Genomic DNA, 17,354 nt, shown 5'->3' on the forward strand with positions numbered 1-17,354 from the left:
TCATGGTGTTTCCTGTCTTGCTTACAAACACTAGACGTTTCAGCATGAAAGCTATTTGGAGCTGGTAAGTGACATAAAACACACAATACTGGGTTGGACACTTAAATGAAGTTTCAGGGGTGCATGTTCTATTTGCTTTTGCTGTTTAAATGGGGCTTTCATGACTTAATGAAATTAGTTCCAGGGATTTTAAGCCTTCTTTGGCTGTTGTTTTGCAGTGAGAGAGAATATTCTTCAAAGTGTTTATGCCTGCTCCCTCAGTTTTACTTCAATCAGATTTTTATCAAGCAGATATATAACAAAGAGCCAATCTGGGGGGAAAAAAAAAAAAAAAGTGTGACATTTTTGAAAATTTCTCCTTTCTTTTTTTTTTTTCCCCCCGCAAAATTATTTTAATTTAGAAAGTCTTAAATAGACTTTAAAATAGCAGTAGAAATCTGGGATTCTTTTCTTCTTTTCTTTTGATTGAAACACCTTTTCTTTTCAGACAATTTTTTTCCAGGAAAAAATTGTCAATAGTTTTGTAGAGTAGTGTTAGTGGCCAGGGACCAGGAAGTCCTAAGACAGTCCTAAGACAGAAAGATGCTATGCAACCAAGTTGCTGTGCAGCTTCAAATCACTTTTGAAACATTTCCTATTCCTGCACCTACCTACGTGCAAGGAAGGGTAAGACATGTTCCCAAGGCTCAGTGACTTAACTATTTGCAGCCAAGGAAGCAAAGCACTCCAAGGTCATTGGCAGCAGCCTAACTGTTCACATGAGTTTGAAAATGATAGTATGGCTTCCAGAGAAACTTAAGTGCCCTTGGATATCAATATCATTAGTACTTCTGGGGTATTGCCAGAAATAAATATTGAAATAAACCTCTGATGAACTCAAGTATCAATATCACTGGCTTTCAGAAGGAAAGGAATTTTTGTTACTGTGAAATGAACACAAACTGTCTACAAATAAAATAAAGTTTGATTGTTCATTGACAAAAAAAACCAGAAGAGCAAGTATGATGCAGAGCTAGAAAGCACAGCCTATGAGGAGATTTGAAACAGTGGAGTTACTACCTTGAAAAAGGAAAGTCTGGAAGACAGAAGAAAGTGGACGTTATAGCATTCTTTAAACATAAATATGTAAAAGACTACTGCTACAGAAAAGAAGTAACCTGTATACCGTGACTGGGTGAATACGATAAGAATGATCAAGTTTAGCTGCAACGAGGAAAGCTGAGAAAGCTATAGTAAAGTCCTCCTTCACCACTGGAGGAACTAAGAGAATATTAAATTGTCATGTCTCAAAAATTATGCTCATATAAACCTCCTTAGTCAGAGATATGGATAAGGCACATTCTTCACTTTCAGCTAAATCACAGTCAATTATTTAAAAATTTTAAGCACATTTATTATATTCTCTATTATGTTCAACTTACATATCTTCAATATCTTTCAATTCAGTATCTTATTATTAGCATCTTATTACTGTATTATGAAGTATCTCATTTATCTTATACATGTGAGTAAATGAATCTTTCAAATACCTGGAGTTTACAGTGAGGATTGTTTTAGAAAACACATCTATATGTAACAATGCTTTTTATATGTAGGGGACATAATGAAGTGAGAAATGTAATGTTGTGAGGTTTTGTTGTTGTTGTTGTTTGTATGTTTTGGGTTTTTTTTTGTTTGTTTCTTCTTGGCCCACTGCATTACTTTTATTTTGAAAAAATACAAAATTCCCCCTCCAGACAGAATTTCCCTCAGTCAAACACAATTTCAGATTTTATAATGTTGAAGTCCCTATGGAGATTATTTTAATAGGCTCAGTTCAGGAGCAATTATTAAATTAGTCTACTTTTCTTTCCAGGTGCTGTACCATGTGTTTGAATCTTTTGTTGCGATGGGTGCAACGAATGTGACGGGTATTGACTGTCTCAAAGGCATAGGTGTGTAGAAGTGAATTCTGAATCACACAACTGGTGTGTATATATGCACTATTTAAAACAAAATATTATTATTATGCTATTGGCAACTGTTGTTTTTCAGCCCTTTCCATCATTATGCATTTTCATACACTTGCATGGCATAGGCAAATGTCTTTAGAAAATAAATAAATAAATATTCTTGAATATTTGGGAAACTTAATCAGAGCTGTTTTCTTTTGAGAAGACTCAACAGACGTGGAGTTCATTTGATGAGACCACCAAACCTGACAGCTATATATCTTTTCTTTGTATTTAATAGCAATTCCTTAATTTAAGCCTATGCTCTCCCTGCATTCCAGGAAAGCCAAGACTGCATACAGGCATTGCCACTCCTTGCCACTGATCACCATCAAGTAATGCTTGTCAGTAACTATCAAAAAATTTTGCCTGAAAATTTAGTCACTATTTCCCATTCCAAGCATTGCATGCAACTAAATTATCTTATGAATAAATGCTTTAATAGTGCCTTTGTCATATTCTATAATATGCTTTTGTGAAAACATTTGTTTACAAAGCATGGGAAAAATAGTAAAAGAAATGTAGTGGGCTTGAATAAAAGTAAAATGATGAGGTTTAAGAGAAGTAGCCTTGTTTTTCTACAGCACGCTACATTCACGTACCAAGTGCTCAAAAGCCTTGAGCCTAGAAATGAATTTAACATGTCCTCTAAATATTTCTGTGATTTACTGGCCATTTGCTGTCCTCTCTCTGGAAGAGAACTAGTTCAAACCATTATATTTCTGTGGTTTAAGCTATGTTATGTGTTTTGTTTTTCAGTGTCATTCTTTGTGGTGAGCCTCGGTGGGACATTGGTTGGCATTTTCTTTGCATTCCTGCTCTCATTGGTCAGTCGTTTCACCAAGCATGTGAGGAGCATTGAACCTGGATTTGTGTTTATAATTTCTTACCTGTCCTACCTCACAGCAGAGATGCTTTCTGTTTCTGCCATCTTAGCGTAAGTCTCTTTTTATTACTGCCTATGAACGGGATGAGAATGGAATATGGTTTTTAAGAACATGGAAAGGAAAACCTAAATTATATGGGACAACTATTGAATATGACAGTCATTAAGTTTATGCTGGATAATATTATGTTGACACTGCACTAGATTATAGTTTGCAAATACTGTCATTCAGCCTTGAAAAGGAATGCAAGTTTCCCAGTATCTGCTGAGCAACATGAGAACTCCTTTGCGAAATACAGACTACTCTTTCCTATCTAGTGTTATTAATAATACTTTGTCATGGGTTAACACAGTTTGGTTTTTAGTTAAAGAGGAAAATAGAATATTGTCCTGTCAGGACCTTGGAATTGTTTTAGAAAGGACAGGGACTTATCAGAAGCTAATTTTACATATTGACGTATGCTTTGACCAACTGAGAATGTTGAATGCGACTTTGGAAAGTACCCATATAAATCCTGACTTTATTCAAGCCAGCTCTTTTCCTTCTGGCTAGTTGAACAGGTAACATCAAGTCAGGCCATTCTGTTGGCCGGTTGGGCCTGCTGCTCCCCTCCCTTCGCCTTCTGGGGGAGCTGGCCCGAGGTTTCCATCGGCTCCCGGCAGGGATGGAGAGGTTGCAGTTTAGCATCAACTACTTTTAAAACCTCCCTGGAGCCCCGGAGCCCCGGAGCCCCAGAGCAGGGATGGATCTCTGCCGGGCCCCTGATAACAGCTATGGGCCTAGTTGGGCCGAGGCTGCCCTGACTGTCATCGAGAGGTGGGCAGAGCTCTTGCCCCCCACATTCCTCCAGTGATTCCTGGGCGAAAAGAGTGAAGGGGGAGAAACTCAGCCGATCCAAGATGCAGAGAGTGATGCAGAGATGCAGCTGGGGAGAGACTGCTGTCCTGCAGAGATCACCTGACCACTGCAGGCCTGGGTAGATTTAACCCTTTCCTGGCAAAATGAAGCTTCCAAGGCCTACCCCTTCCCTGAAAAAGAGAAGAAAGAGACAGAGTGGACATAGAAAAGACACCGCATGAAGTCAGTGGAGCAGGAGTGAAAGAACTGATAAAGATTATTGGAAGAAGGGATAGAGGAAGTGGACATTTTTAACTGGACTTCTCTGGTGTAAACTGTGAAGAAATTACTATTTCTTGTAATTTCTTAATGTTGTTTGGGGAATTGCTAGTTCTAGTCAAAGGTTAGGGATTGATATAATTGAGATTTAATTAAAAATCTTGAACTGAGTAAGCCCCTCACTCCTGGGGTAAAAGGATATCTCAGCCTTGGAGATGAAGATGATTTTAGAGAGAAAGTGATTTAAGGTCCTCAGCTCCTGGGGTAAAAGGAGGTCTCTATTTCTTTTGAGATAGAGATGATTTTAGAGATAGAAGAAGAGAATCCTTTTTTTATACTAGAAGAAACATTCTTAAACAGTACCCCAAATATGCTGAGAGGCCCATAAGTAGCCAGGGGAAAGGGTGCTAATGGGTGGGACAGCACAATCTGCAAAAATTCAGGGCAGTAGCAGATTTGTGACAATGAGAGCCACAAGACTGTTTTTGTCTTGTGGCGAATGTCTCCTTAGGACTCTAGAGAGACTCCTCTCCAAAAGTAATGAAAGATTATGTTTAAATGGTGAAATGGACTAAAAGTCACAAGTTGTGTCTCTCTATGTTGTTTTGTAGGAAAGTTAACAGTTTGTATGGGGAGGGAGGAGTGTTTTGAGGTTTCTTTTTTTTTTTCCTCCCTTTTTTCCCCACTTTTTTTTTTCTTTTTCCATTCTTTTGGTGTTAATAAAACCATTTGTTTATCTTTAAGTTTGACCCTGCTTTGTTTCTCCTGATCCTATTTCACAAGAAGAAAAAGATAGTAAATGCTAAGACCACTACACTAAATTTGGCAAACAGAATTTGCTGAATGTGAAAAACCTCTACATACTTCAAACTTAACTTTTGTCCATTTGTGCTGACATCTTTCCCTATAATTTGAAACTAAAGCAATATTTTTCTAAGGCACTGTGTGAATGTCACTCTTTGCTGTTCTCTCTCTCTGTCTTGGCTGGCCATTAAGGTTTGCCTAAATGTTGCCTGTTTTGGCTTGAGTACCTCTGTGGTCTTTCTTCTCCTAGTATCCATTGATTCCTGGCATACTTTTCTTCTCAATTTTGCTTGTTATGTTTGTAGACGATACAGTAAGTGTATTCAAGTGTATTCTGAAAATCTTTCTGCAAACAGATCATTAGTTTAAGATTATGTCTAATGTAAACAAGGTTTAAAAATTTACATTGAAAGCAGTATGGTAATCTGAAGAGAATTACAGTCTGTTATGTTCTAATGAAATGCTGTCTTCAGGCCACTTGAGGTCACATCAGCATGTATGTCTACCTAGGGTAGACACCACAGGTGCTTGTGAATGCATCTTTTCTTAGGAATTAATGGAGGGGTTCTATCACTATGTGAAAGATGGAAATAATATTAAATGTTGCAACAGATATTTTCTGAACAATTGCTTATTTTTCTAGGATAACCTTCTGCGGCATTTGCTGTCAGAAATATGTCAAAGCTAACATATCTGAACAGTCTTCTACAACTGTAAGATATACTATGAAAATGATGGCCAGTGGAGCAGAAACTATTATCTTCATGTTCCTGGGTATTTCAGCTGTGGATCCAGATATATGGACTTGGAATACAGCTTTTATTCTGTTGACTCTAGTCTTCATCTCAGTATATAGAGTTATTGGTAAGAGGGTGACCTTCTTGTTCTTGCATTGTACTGCTGATGCAATCACATAGTCTTTAGCCCTCTCCCCCCAAAATATTTTGAGTTCTATGTTTGTTCCTTTTAAAGCATTCCATTTATTTTAGTTGAATTTATTGCTGGGTTTGAGTTAGAGTCATAGAGTAAGCTCTACAGTAAGTTCCATCATATGGTGATGATATAGCAGGATTTCAGTTTTGATGATGAGTGAGGATACGAGTAGCCCAGCAGTTAACACGAATCATTCAGTGGCTAACCTTTGTTGACCCAGCAAATGGTATTGGGAAAATCTCCCAGTAAAATGGACTTTGTTCTTTAACTTGCAGCCTAACAAAAGATGTGATGTCTTGTCTGCCATACCTTTCCTTGTGCTTTTTCATTTTGGCACTAAAGAGATTGTGTTAAGCTAATGTTATGGTTGACTTCAGGTTTTAGGCACACAGTAATATCAGACCATACATAACTCAGGTTTCCTGGCTTGAGAAATAATTTTCAGGGGCTGATGAAAAACTGAGTAAATAAGGCTGGGTAGGTAGGGGTTACTTACTGTCAATTTACTGCGTTTATATAGGTTTGCAAAAACTTCAAAATACCAACCATGGTAAATACCGTGATGATTTGCCTAGCTACGTAGTTCTCCTGTAGTTTTACTAGAATTGCAAAAAAGCTGCAGAATAAAGTACTTGTAGAGAGTAAGACATGGCAATTTGGTGTATGTACTTGCCCTTGGGGATAAATTAAACTAGCTTATTTGCCTGTTTGTCTGGACTAAAATTCAAATGACAGGTCACACATCTATCAGCTGGCAGTTTTCCTAGATTCTGTGCTCTTATTCTGTTAAGAAACTCCAGAGCAGAATGGAGTGCCTAGTTCCTTGCCCTCCTTTTCTAAATAGTCTACAAGCATTGTTCATTTAGCTACCTCTCAGTAACTGCTAATGTGCCTCGGGTTTTTAAAAGCGTTTTCCATGTCTTGTCTTTAACACTTTTTGTATTCCTCAAATGAGTGGTTAACAATTCTGTAATAAATGTGATGATAAGTAAATAGTAAATATTCAGCAATAAAAATAAGCACCCAGTAAAGTAATTGATCTTAGACATTGACAAATTACTAAATACCTGCTGATATTTTGCAATTATTGACATAATTGCAGTTCTCATTCCCTGGAGGAGTCAGATTGGTAGCATTTCCAAGGTCCCCTCCTCCAGAGGCCTTCTTAACTGTGACAAGACACTTGGCACAAATTCAAAGTTCTCTGAAAAAAGAAGAATCTGGTTTGCATTAAAAGCCCTGGCCTGCTGCAGTGGGACATGCATGCTGTGCGAGTCACATGAGTAGTGAAGCTGTTTTCCCTCTTTATGGTGGGAGTTCTGGAATATATTGAGACAGCTAGGGCCTCAGGTCTCCCGCAGCAGGCAGCATCTCACCTGTAGGTCTGCAAACAGTGTTAGCATAACTAAACAACCCTTCATAAGACAAAGACTTAAATGTAATTTTCAGTGATTTGCAAACGGTACCACACTTACTCCCTAAATCATTGCTGTTTGAACGCATTTTTGTTAACTGACCCTGTGCATATCACTGGTTACAGTGCTAGAAAATATATTCTTAACAAATTTCCATGTCAGCACATGGCAGAACTTTCACTGGAGTGCCTGTGCCAGAGGGCAGCACTCTCAGAAGAGCTGCTGGCTCACAGAAGCAGCTTCACCTAATTCCTTTGGCTCCATGTAAAGGGAAGGCTCCTAGTGGGCCACATTGTGATAAGAAGGGGAAATAGCTGGTGTAAAATGTTAAAAAGGCAGTTTTGGTGGCTCCATTTCTGTTACACACAGCTGGGACACTGACGTTCCATAAGGGTATTTCTAGACATGCTGACATTTGTTTGTTACAGGTGTTGTTATACAGACGTGGATTCTTAACCGCTACAGAACTGTCCAGCTGGGGATAATAGACCAGGTGGTGATGTCCTATGGTGGACTACGAGGAGCAGTTGCTTTTGCTCTTGTTGCGCTTCTGGATGGGGATAAAGTGGGAGACAGAGACCTGTTTGTCAGCACAACTATCATTGTTGTGTTTTTTACTGTTATATTCCAGGTAATTTAACTTCTTAAGCAAGCTTCTTGCAAGGAGAAGGAGTCCCCCAAAAGTACTGAATGCTTAAAACAGTTCTCAGCTAAAGGTTGCATATTGTTTCACTGAACTAAAAGCATAATTGATTTTGTAATTTTAGTAACAAAGATCCTATTTTATGTTTTCGTGTGGGACCACATGGGGCAAAACACAATTTCCTCTGTGCTAAAAATTGTTCAGTCATAGCTGCTTGGTATTAATAGTGCCAAGTTAATATCTGATTAAACATCCTTCACCTCATGTGACTAACTGTAGGGAACACTGCTTTTAATGAGCAGATACAGTCAGTAAGCTGATCTATCTGAGCCTCAGTCCTTTTTTTAAAATATAGCAGCAAGCAGTGGGACAAGAAAGTAATATCCAAACAAAACAGCACTTTCTGGATGAAAAAAACCAGTAATTTAAATGAAAATATGTCAATAGATAGCAGCTTGCAATATTTTCTGAAGTGTATTACAGAAAGTTTAGTTGTGTTCACGAGTTCCTGATTTGTGGAGAAAATACCACATTCAGCGGCATAGGAAACACTTCTACTCTTCCACTACCATATTTTTCCTCGAGATATATTGCTCCACTGTTGTCTTTTCAAACCTTTGTAATAGGAGCTGAGGGTACTGCATTATTTTGTCTTCTAGAAGGAGTAGAAATCAACTGAGACAGTATGAGAGCCACCAAAAACCACACAAATGTGCTTTATTTCTGTTTAACCAGTTGGAGGAAAGTCTAAGAGGACTTACAAGTGTTTATTGTCATGTTTCAATCCTTAGGGTCTGACTATCAAACCTTTGGTACAGTGGCTGAAAGTGAAGAAGACTGAACACAGAGAACCAAAACTGAATGAGAAACTTCATGGCAGAGTAAGATTTAAAAAACAAAAAACTTTTTTAATTTTTGCAGAGCACCCTAAGAGAAAAAAAAAATTGTTAGCGAAAATGTTGGTTTTTTTTTTTTTTTTTTTTGTAAGGCAGTGGGCTATCAAATTTCAAGAGCAAAATCCTTCAAGCATTTCAAAAGTTATTTTTAAGTTGCTGTTTCTCTTTGGTTTGAGTCCTGTGAGAGGGTATTCATATGAACATTCTGGTCTTTCACTTGAGAATTCAGTGGGGCTGGGAGTACTGGGCAGACAGCGTAGATGGATACTTCCTTCTCTTCATCTAAAAGAGGAGAATGATTGATGATCACTAGGACAAAGTATGTCCAGGTACATTTATTTTTCCTTCTCAAAACCTGTTAATTTTTGGAAAAGGTAGGAAAGCAGGCTTTGTAGCTTGCATATTACATAGAAAGGTAGTCTGCTGTCCAGGACAGAATAATTATATACTGAAATTCCAGATTTATGACAACAGTTTTAATTCAGTGTGAATGTTGTGTGTCCCTGGATTTGTTTACCCTTTTAGAATATTCTGAAACACAAACTCTTCCAATTCACTTTCACACCACATTATAAAGTTTTCATTCAGTAAAAGAAAATATAACTTTTTAATATAAATGTAGGTTAAAGGATGGAAGACTGTAAGACATCATAAAATCATCAAGGTTGGAAGAGATCTTCAAGAACCTCCTGTCCAACCATCAACATATCACCACCATAGCCACCCCTAAATCATATCTCCAGGTGCTACATTCAGACAGCTCTTGAACACTTCTGGAGACAGTGACTCTACCACTGTAGTATTTCCTCTCGAGACTAGAGGCCAGCGATGGCAAATTAAAAGAGTCAGCTCTCTCTCACCGGGTGGGATATTACAGCTTTTATTCTTGAGTCCTGCCCTGCTTGGTTGGAGCCCATCCCAATGGCTCACCAATGCCAGAGAGAGCCCGGCCCCACCTGTCCGGGGGCTTTTTCCCCAGGGGGCAGGGCCCAGAGGCAGGGACAAGACATCACCCAATCAGGGAGAAGTGGCAGTGGAAGAGTTAGGTTACAGATGAGTAAGGAGAAACCACGATACAGATTACAAATCCGATAAAACACAATATAAACCCAATTAATACATTACAACATTTCCCCTTTTCTTATTAAATTAAGAAGAAGGAAGGCTCAGTTAATGGGAGATGCTCAAAGTTCAGACCTTGAATACCTTTAAAGTTGCAGAAGAAAAATGACCTTTAGTGCAAAGAAACTGTTTATAAAAACACTGTTAAGGAATAATAATTATAAGGAGAAGGTTTGGCGCTTTCTCCTCCTCCAGGCAGCACTGGCCACTTGCGGGGCCTCTACAGGTGGCTTTTGCAGTTTAAGGGATGAAAGGTTTCACCCACTTGGCTAGCACCCACTTGGGACCTGACGAGAGTGGACACATGCAGGCATACCCACGACCCCAGGTGATCAGACCATGAGGACCCTCTATTTCCTTGGTTGCTGGATCCTTTACCATTACTGAGGCTTTGCTTTCAGCTGCAGTTGGCAGTTCTCTCTGAAATGGCGCACAATTGGTGGGTTAAGATTTTCAAATGTGCAATTTAAAAAGTTCAGCGTGAACAAGGCCTTTGAACAACTAGATTTGGGGTGTTTCTAGATTTAGAGACTGATGTTATTGGCTTGAGGACCCTTTTGAGATTCTGGATGGGTCCTTTCCATGATGGCCTGACCTGTTGGGGAGTAGGGGATGCCTGTTTTGTGCTCTACTCCCCATTGCTACAGGAAGCTTCTGAACTCCTTGGATATGTACGTGGGTCCATTATCAGTTTTTATTGATTTGGGGATGCCCAGGAAGGAGAAAGCATGTATTAGGTATTTCATGGCATCACTAGACTTCTCCCCTGTGTGGGCAGAGGCATAGACAGCTCCAGAAAAGGTGTCCACAGATACATGGACATACCTTTGTCTACCAAAAAGGGTGGGTCATGATGTGGGTCACATCCGTCTGCCGTACCTCACAGCTGTTCAATCCCCTGGGGTTCGCTTCTGCACTTAGGGCTGGGAGTGCGTGTTGCTGGCACAAGGGACACATTGACACAATTGCCCGAGCCTGTTCCCGAGTTAGGTGGAACTGGCAGACTAGGCCTGCTGCATTCTGGTGGAAAAGCTGATGGCTGATTTTGGCTTGTCCAAAGATGTCTGGGAGTGGGGCCATCTCCACAGGCACAGCAAGAGCATCAGTCCTTCTGTTGCCCTCGGCTATGAATCCTGGTAAATTGGTGTGTGATCTGATGTGCATCACATAAAATTGTTGCTCTCGGTGGGAGATCAGATTTACTAGTTTTGAGAGCAAGTTGAAAAGTGCAGAATTGGAGACCTCACTCAGTACACCCTGTTCAGCTCTGGATACTACACCTGCTACATAGGCCAAATCTGTAACCAAATTGAATGGTTCAGGAAACCTTTCAAACACTCTAAAAACTGCAGCCAACTCAGCTACCTGAGGTGATCCTTCCACCTCAACAATATCTTTTTCCCACTGCTGAGTTTGAGGATTTTTCCATGTTATTACTGATTTATGAGATGTTCCAGATGCATCTGTAAAAACAGTTAGAGCCTTTAAAGGCCTCCTGCTCTGAACACTTTTTAATGACAATTTGAACTGAATTTGTTCTCCAAATAATTCGTGGGCAGGCCGATGAATTGAAATTTGACCTGTGTAGCGATCCAGAGCAAACTGCAAGGCTTCATTTTCATGAATTAGGTACTCCAACGTTGCTTTTGTGATTTGGCCCGAGTTTATCTCAATTGGGATGTGAATACACTCAAAATCACATCCTGCCAACTTCCTTATCTGGGTCCTGGCTTTCCGGGCCAATTCTGCTACCAGTTCCTGTGGCCTGGTCATTCTTTTGGACCGGTGGTGACTGAGGAAAGCTCATTCTTATGATTAAGAGGGGATCCCTACAGTCTTTGTCCTTTTTTGATTTTTCCACTCTTTCCCACTGAAAAATCATCCCATGTAAGTGTGGCAATTTGCCTAAAATGATGAATTTGAATGGCAAGTCTGATTTGCACCTGTTGGCCTGTCTGGTGGCCATACAGTCCTGTATCTTTTCTAGGGCTGCTCTTGCCTCTTGGGTGAGCGTCCTTGGAGAACTTAGCTCTTCTCCCCCTTTTAAAAGATTACAGAGGGGGTCTAGGTCTTCAGTGGTCCGACCTAGCCAAGGTCTTACCCAATTTTAAGGACCCACACAACTGCTGGACATCTGCTAAGGTCTTGATGTTATTTCTGACAACCAATTTTTGCAGGCACAATGGTCCTGCTTACCAATCTCCAGACCCAGGTACTTCCAAGGCGGTATCCTTTGAATCTTTTCCTCCTGAAGCTCGAACCCTGCAGCAACCAAAGAATCGATTGTCAGGTCAAGTGCGTGGGACAGTAAGTCATCATTGGGGGCACACACTAGCAGATCATCCATGTAGTGCAGGATGATGGCTTCTCCTACAGCTGCACGCACTGGGGACAGCAGGGAAGAGAGATACCACTGACAAATAGATGGCAAGGTTTTCATCCCTTGGGGAAGAAATTTCCAGTGGTATCTTTTCCTCAGGGCTTCTCGGTTGAGGGTAGGGACCGAGAAGGCGAAACGTGGGGCATCGTCAGGGTCCAGAGGGATCTGGAAAAAACAATCTTTGATATCAATAATTGCCAAATTCCAATTTTGGGGGAGCATTGCTGGGGATGGCATTCCTGGTTGGAGAGAACCCATGTCCTCAATAACATTATTAATTTGATGGAGATCGTGGAGGAGCCGCCAGTTGCCTTTGTTTGCCTTTTTGACAACAAAGACTGGGGAATTCCATGGAGATGTGTTTCCACAATGTGGCCTTTAGCTAGCTGTTCATCTACTAACTCCTGAAGCGCTTTCAATTTTTCTTTACTGAGCGGCCACTGCTCTACACAGAGTGGTGAATCAGTTTTCCAAATGAGTTTCTGGGTAAGGTGCTCTTCAGTGGCTGCAGCCTGAAAAACTGGGGGGGCATCTGGAATGCCAATCGTGACTCCCCCACTGGGCCACCAGGTCCCTCCCCAACAAGGGCTCTGAATAATCTAAAACAAATGGACGCAGTGTAGCTAATTGTCCGTTTGGCCCCTTAATTTGCACACTTTTTGATTGTTTTGCCCATTTCATCCCCCCTGTACCTTCTACGTGCCCAGCCACATTTTGCAGTTCCCAATGTGAGGGCCACATCCTTTCCGGTACAATCGTTATATCCGCGCCCACGTCCAAAACTCCTTTGAGGTTTATTACTTCCCCACTGTGATGGACCTCACACCCTATTATGAGTTTGCCCCTCCCAATAACTTGTGTGGGGCAAACATCAAGGTGTTTGTTCCTTGTGCTCTTTTTTTCAGGGAACGGATCAGGTGCTGGAATTGCTTGAGCTATTATCTGCCCCTTAGGCAGAAACAAAGGTGGGCGGACACAGCACAGCCAGAGAACTAGTTGTTTAGGGTTTGATGAGACAAGACTCGGAAGGATCTCAATCTCTCTCGGTGTGTACTTGGTGTCCCCAAGGATGACATACTTACTGCCAACATGTTGCCAGGAGCCTAGAACTTGTAGATCCAGTGATAGTCCCATTCATTTTGGTTTTGCATTGCAAATAAAATCTGCAAGCTCCAAAGAGCAAAATCTGCTTTTTCTTTATCATTAGGGGAGCTTGATTGAGACAATTTTTTTACAACAGTTTCTTAAAATTCTGGGGAGCTTATTTGCTCAGATGATACATCTGGAAATTGAGTAAATAACCACCGAAGGAAATTTTTTAATTGCTTCTTGGAAAAATTGGTTTTCCCATCATCTGAGACACTTAAAATCTGATAGTAGACTCTTTTTTGAGACACAGATAGCCTAGCACCCATTTTTGGCTCAGATTTTAAGATTCTATGTCCCCTTTTTAACTGTGACTGAGAAACTGAAAGGGAAAAAACCTCACTGGAGAGAGAAAAAAAAAGACAAAAAGGGGAAACAGTTTCCTTTTCCACCTACCCCCAGGCTGCTGAAAGAAAGCACTTTGAAGGTTTTTTAGTCTGAAAGCAAAAACCTTCTGCGAAAGGAGAAACTCTTCTGTCTGAGGTTTAATGCCCCTTAAAAAGATTTTCCCTTAAAGAACTGAAGTGGTAGTCACCGAAAATCCAGCATTCCTTTCCCTTCTTTCCCAATCACTCCTTTTGCCTGAGACTGACCCTTTTTTGTGCAAAAAGAGCTTCCAGTCTCGGTTCCCAGGGTTGGTTTTCCATGAACATGTGGTCATTTTCTCTGGGAGCAGCCTGCTGTTCGGGGGGCCTCTTTGCAGCACTCCGATGGGATTTTTGAGTCCAAAGGAGAAAACTTCAGCCCTGGCCTGTAGAATCCTGTGTTTCAGAGACTCCACAGTGAACGCCAAGCCTGATGGGTCTGTCTCTGCATGGAACTCCTCGGCCACATGCTCCCTGAGTGGTTCTTCCAGCTTTTTGGGAACCTTTTGTGGCTTTGAGCCGCACAATTAGGCGCCAGTTGTAGTATTTCCCCTCAAGACTAGATGGCCGCTGATGTCAAATTAAAAGAGTCTGCTCTCTCTCACCAGGTGAGATATTACAGCTTTTATTCTTGAGTCTTGCCCTGCTTGGTTGGAGCCCGTCCCGATGGCTTACCGATGCCACAGAGAGCCCAGCCCCACCTGTCCAGGGGCTTTTTCCCCAGGGGGCAGGGCCCAGAGGCAGGGACAAGACATCACCCAATCAGGGAGAAGTGGCAGTGGAAGAGTTAGGTTACAGATGAGTAAGGAGAAACCACGATACAGATTACAAATCCGAAAAAACACAATATAAAGCCAATTAATGCATTACAACACACCACCTCCCTGGGCAGCTTATTCCAGTGCTTATTGCTCTTTCAGTGAAAACTTTTTTTCCTGAAATTTAATCTGAACTTCCCCTAGCGTAACTGAAGGCCATTTCCTCTTGTCCTTTCACTTGAGTCATGGCAGAAGCAGCCAATATCCACTTGCCTACGACCTCCTTCCAGGCAGTTGTAGAGAGTGATAAGGTCTCCCCTGAGCCTCCTTTTCTCCAGGCTAAACAACCTCGGGTCCCCCAGCTGCTCCTCACAGGATTTGTGCTCCAGACACTTCCCCAACTTCCTTTCCCTTCCCTGGACACACTCCAGCACCTCAACGTCCTTTCTGAAGTGAGGGGCCCAGAACTAGACACGGGACTTGAGAAACAGCCTCACCAGTGCCAAATATCAGCCATGGTGTTCCAAACCTAGCACCTGTATATTCTGCAGTAATCACTCCAGTGTTCAGAGTGAAATGTTAATAACCATACATAGAAAAAGATTAAATTGTACCTGCAGCTGCCTTAGTTTGAATCAAGAGTTATAAGCCTCCAGATTTCTATCAGCCATCTAATATACTCAGTATGAAATTTTGCCTGAGATATTAAAAGAATGGTGCCTACTTCTACTCTGAGGGGAGTATGAACTCCTGAAACATCTAAGAAGAATCACTGGGGAAATGGTTCAACTGAAATAATCACCTACAATAGTAGTGGCAGATGTACTTCATAGGGCAGAAATGGAGATGGAAAAATGAGCCCATAAAAATTTTAAAATTGAAGGTTAAAATGGGGGTTTAAGTACCTTCTCATTGAGACCCTGGTAACTCAAGAATACTTAGTGGATTTATAAAGAAATGGTAAGAAAGTTCAGGACCTTTGAAGAAAAGCTTATACTAGTTAGTACTTCTGTAAATGGGAAAAAAAAAAAATTAACAGCCGTAAAATTATTCTACATAGTTACCTGGTCTAACTTGAAATAAATTGAGCTATTTTCTAATTATGCTGTTTTATTTCTGTAAAGATATTAATTCTACTCTCACTTTCCCAGGCCTTTGATCACATTCTTTCTGCTATAGAAGACATTTCTGGACAAATAGGGCATCATTATCTGAGAGACAAGTAAGTAATAACCAATTTGGAATCTTGAAATTCTGCTAGGTAATATTATCTGTACATTATAACTTTTTTAGCCTATGACCTTAGGGAAAGCAAGGGTGCTAAATGTAGTTAAAGAGGTTACATACCGAAAATACTGGAAATAGAGCAAATGTCAAAACAGTATTTTTGTCTTCTTACCAGAATCTTTCTCTTCCACAGTTCAGATTATGCCTTTGCAGGTGTTTCAGTTCACATATGGGGTTGTTCTCTCAAGATTAGAGAACTGACAATTTGCAGAAGTTTTCTTAAGAGTGTTATTTCAAATTAGGCCATTCTCTCCCTGGAGTCAGGTCATTTCATAGGTGCAGTCACAGTTTTGACCTGCTAACCTCTTGCTGACTCAACATGCCAATTCCTATCCAAAAGCTATGTGTTTATGTCAGCTTTCTGCAGAGCACACCCCTAATGCTTTCTAAGAGCTGAGTCTGTTAGTTTGGGTTTAGCATTGTCATGCAGAATAATACAATTCCTAGGCTGAAGCTAGCTTGTACTGGAAGTCAAGCAGAATTGCTCATCTGCATCCAGTTATAGAGACAATCTCCTTCCTTTCGTTTTGCCCTTCATTCATTTATGCAGTGAAGAATTTTCCTGAGGCACTCCATTCAGAACATCTTCTTTCTTTTGGTCTAAGTTTGTAGTTTACTTTTTGGGAATAAATTTCAGTAGCCCATATGTAATATAGGCAAATACATCTCCGGTTTTGATATATTGCCTCAAAGATAGAGCTATATTTTTAAAGTGGCAGATTAGCATGTGACTTCTTGCATGTCAGAAAGTAATCCCCTTGAGTAAGAACGGAAAGAGTAGATTAATGTAGATTCATGGTTGAGTATGTGGTTTGATGACTAATGTATTTTTAATGAGACCATCTTAAGCTTGCTTTTTGGACTCTTATGTACATGAAAGTGCTGCTTCCATAAAGAAATGGCAAAATGGTAACCCCTAGCATCCTCACTGATGGGTTCAGGTGTGGCTGTCTGAATTAGAGCCTGCTGGTCAGATGTTCTGGCCAGAGAAGAGGAATAGTTATCAATTATGTGAATAATATTTACCACAAAAAGGTTTGAGCAATCTGAATCAAAAGCTGTAAACTCAAAATGGCCATTGGGTGAGATACACAGAGTCATTTTGAGCAATAGTCTCCAAAGCTGCCTCATGCCCTTTAGACAAAATGTTGAGGAAGTTAGAAGAAAGTACAACAGCGTTTAATCTTTTGGACACTAAACATAGCAGGGCAGATACACTACTACCAGACAATCTTGGAAATGTAAACCATTAAAAATACACATGGCTACTATCCCCAGAGCAGAATACATTAGTAGCATGAATAAGTCCCTCTGGTAGAGCTTCTGGAAGGGCACTGTTATTCTGAACTGATTTTCTGGTCTGGCTGTCCTACAATACACGTGGGGAAAAGCAGATTACTTTCCCAGCAAGGCAAGAAAATTAAACATAATCAGAAGTGGAAAAATAAGGTAGCATGATCTCCCAAAGAATAAAATAAAACTCTGAAATGGGATACTGTAATCATAGTACTCTTATAGTAGTGTTGGGTAAGTAAATTGATTAAATGCTTTGTGACAGCTGCATAAGCCTGTAGCAGGCTTTCCCTTGACTTCCTTTACATGCTAATTGAA

The 17,354-nt window shown here is 40.5% G+C and overlaps 1 protein-coding gene across 3 annotated transcripts in view; it reads left to right on the forward strand.

Moving 5' to 3' along the window:
• SLC9A3 (solute carrier family 9 member A3) overlaps nucleotides 1-17,354 on the forward strand; it is a 62,607-nt gene that overhangs the window by 29,964 nt on the left and 15,289 nt on the right. For 2 of the 3 annotated variants that reach the window (XM_040066119.2, XM_040066109.2), the window contains exons 4-9: nucleotides 1,856-1,934; nucleotides 2,751-2,928; nucleotides 5,442-5,662; nucleotides 7,575-7,777; nucleotides 8,581-8,670; nucleotides 15,608-15,678. In XM_040066119.2, coding sequence (XP_039922053.1) covers nucleotides 1,856-1,934; nucleotides 2,751-2,928; nucleotides 5,442-5,662; nucleotides 7,575-7,777; nucleotides 8,581-8,670; nucleotides 15,608-15,678 — 842 coding nt within the window. The remainder of the gene's footprint in view (nucleotides 1-1,855; nucleotides 1,935-2,750; nucleotides 2,929-5,441; nucleotides 5,663-7,574; nucleotides 7,778-8,580; nucleotides 8,671-15,607; nucleotides 15,679-17,354) is intronic. The other variant, XM_040066131.2, reaches the window with a different exon arrangement.

This window comes from Hirundo rustica, chromosome 1, assembly GCF_015227805.2.
Source record: "Hirundo rustica isolate bHirRus1 chromosome 1, bHirRus1.pri.v3, whole genome shotgun sequence".
Lineage (NCBI taxonomy): Eukaryota > Metazoa > Chordata > Aves > Passeriformes > Hirundinidae > Hirundo > Hirundo rustica.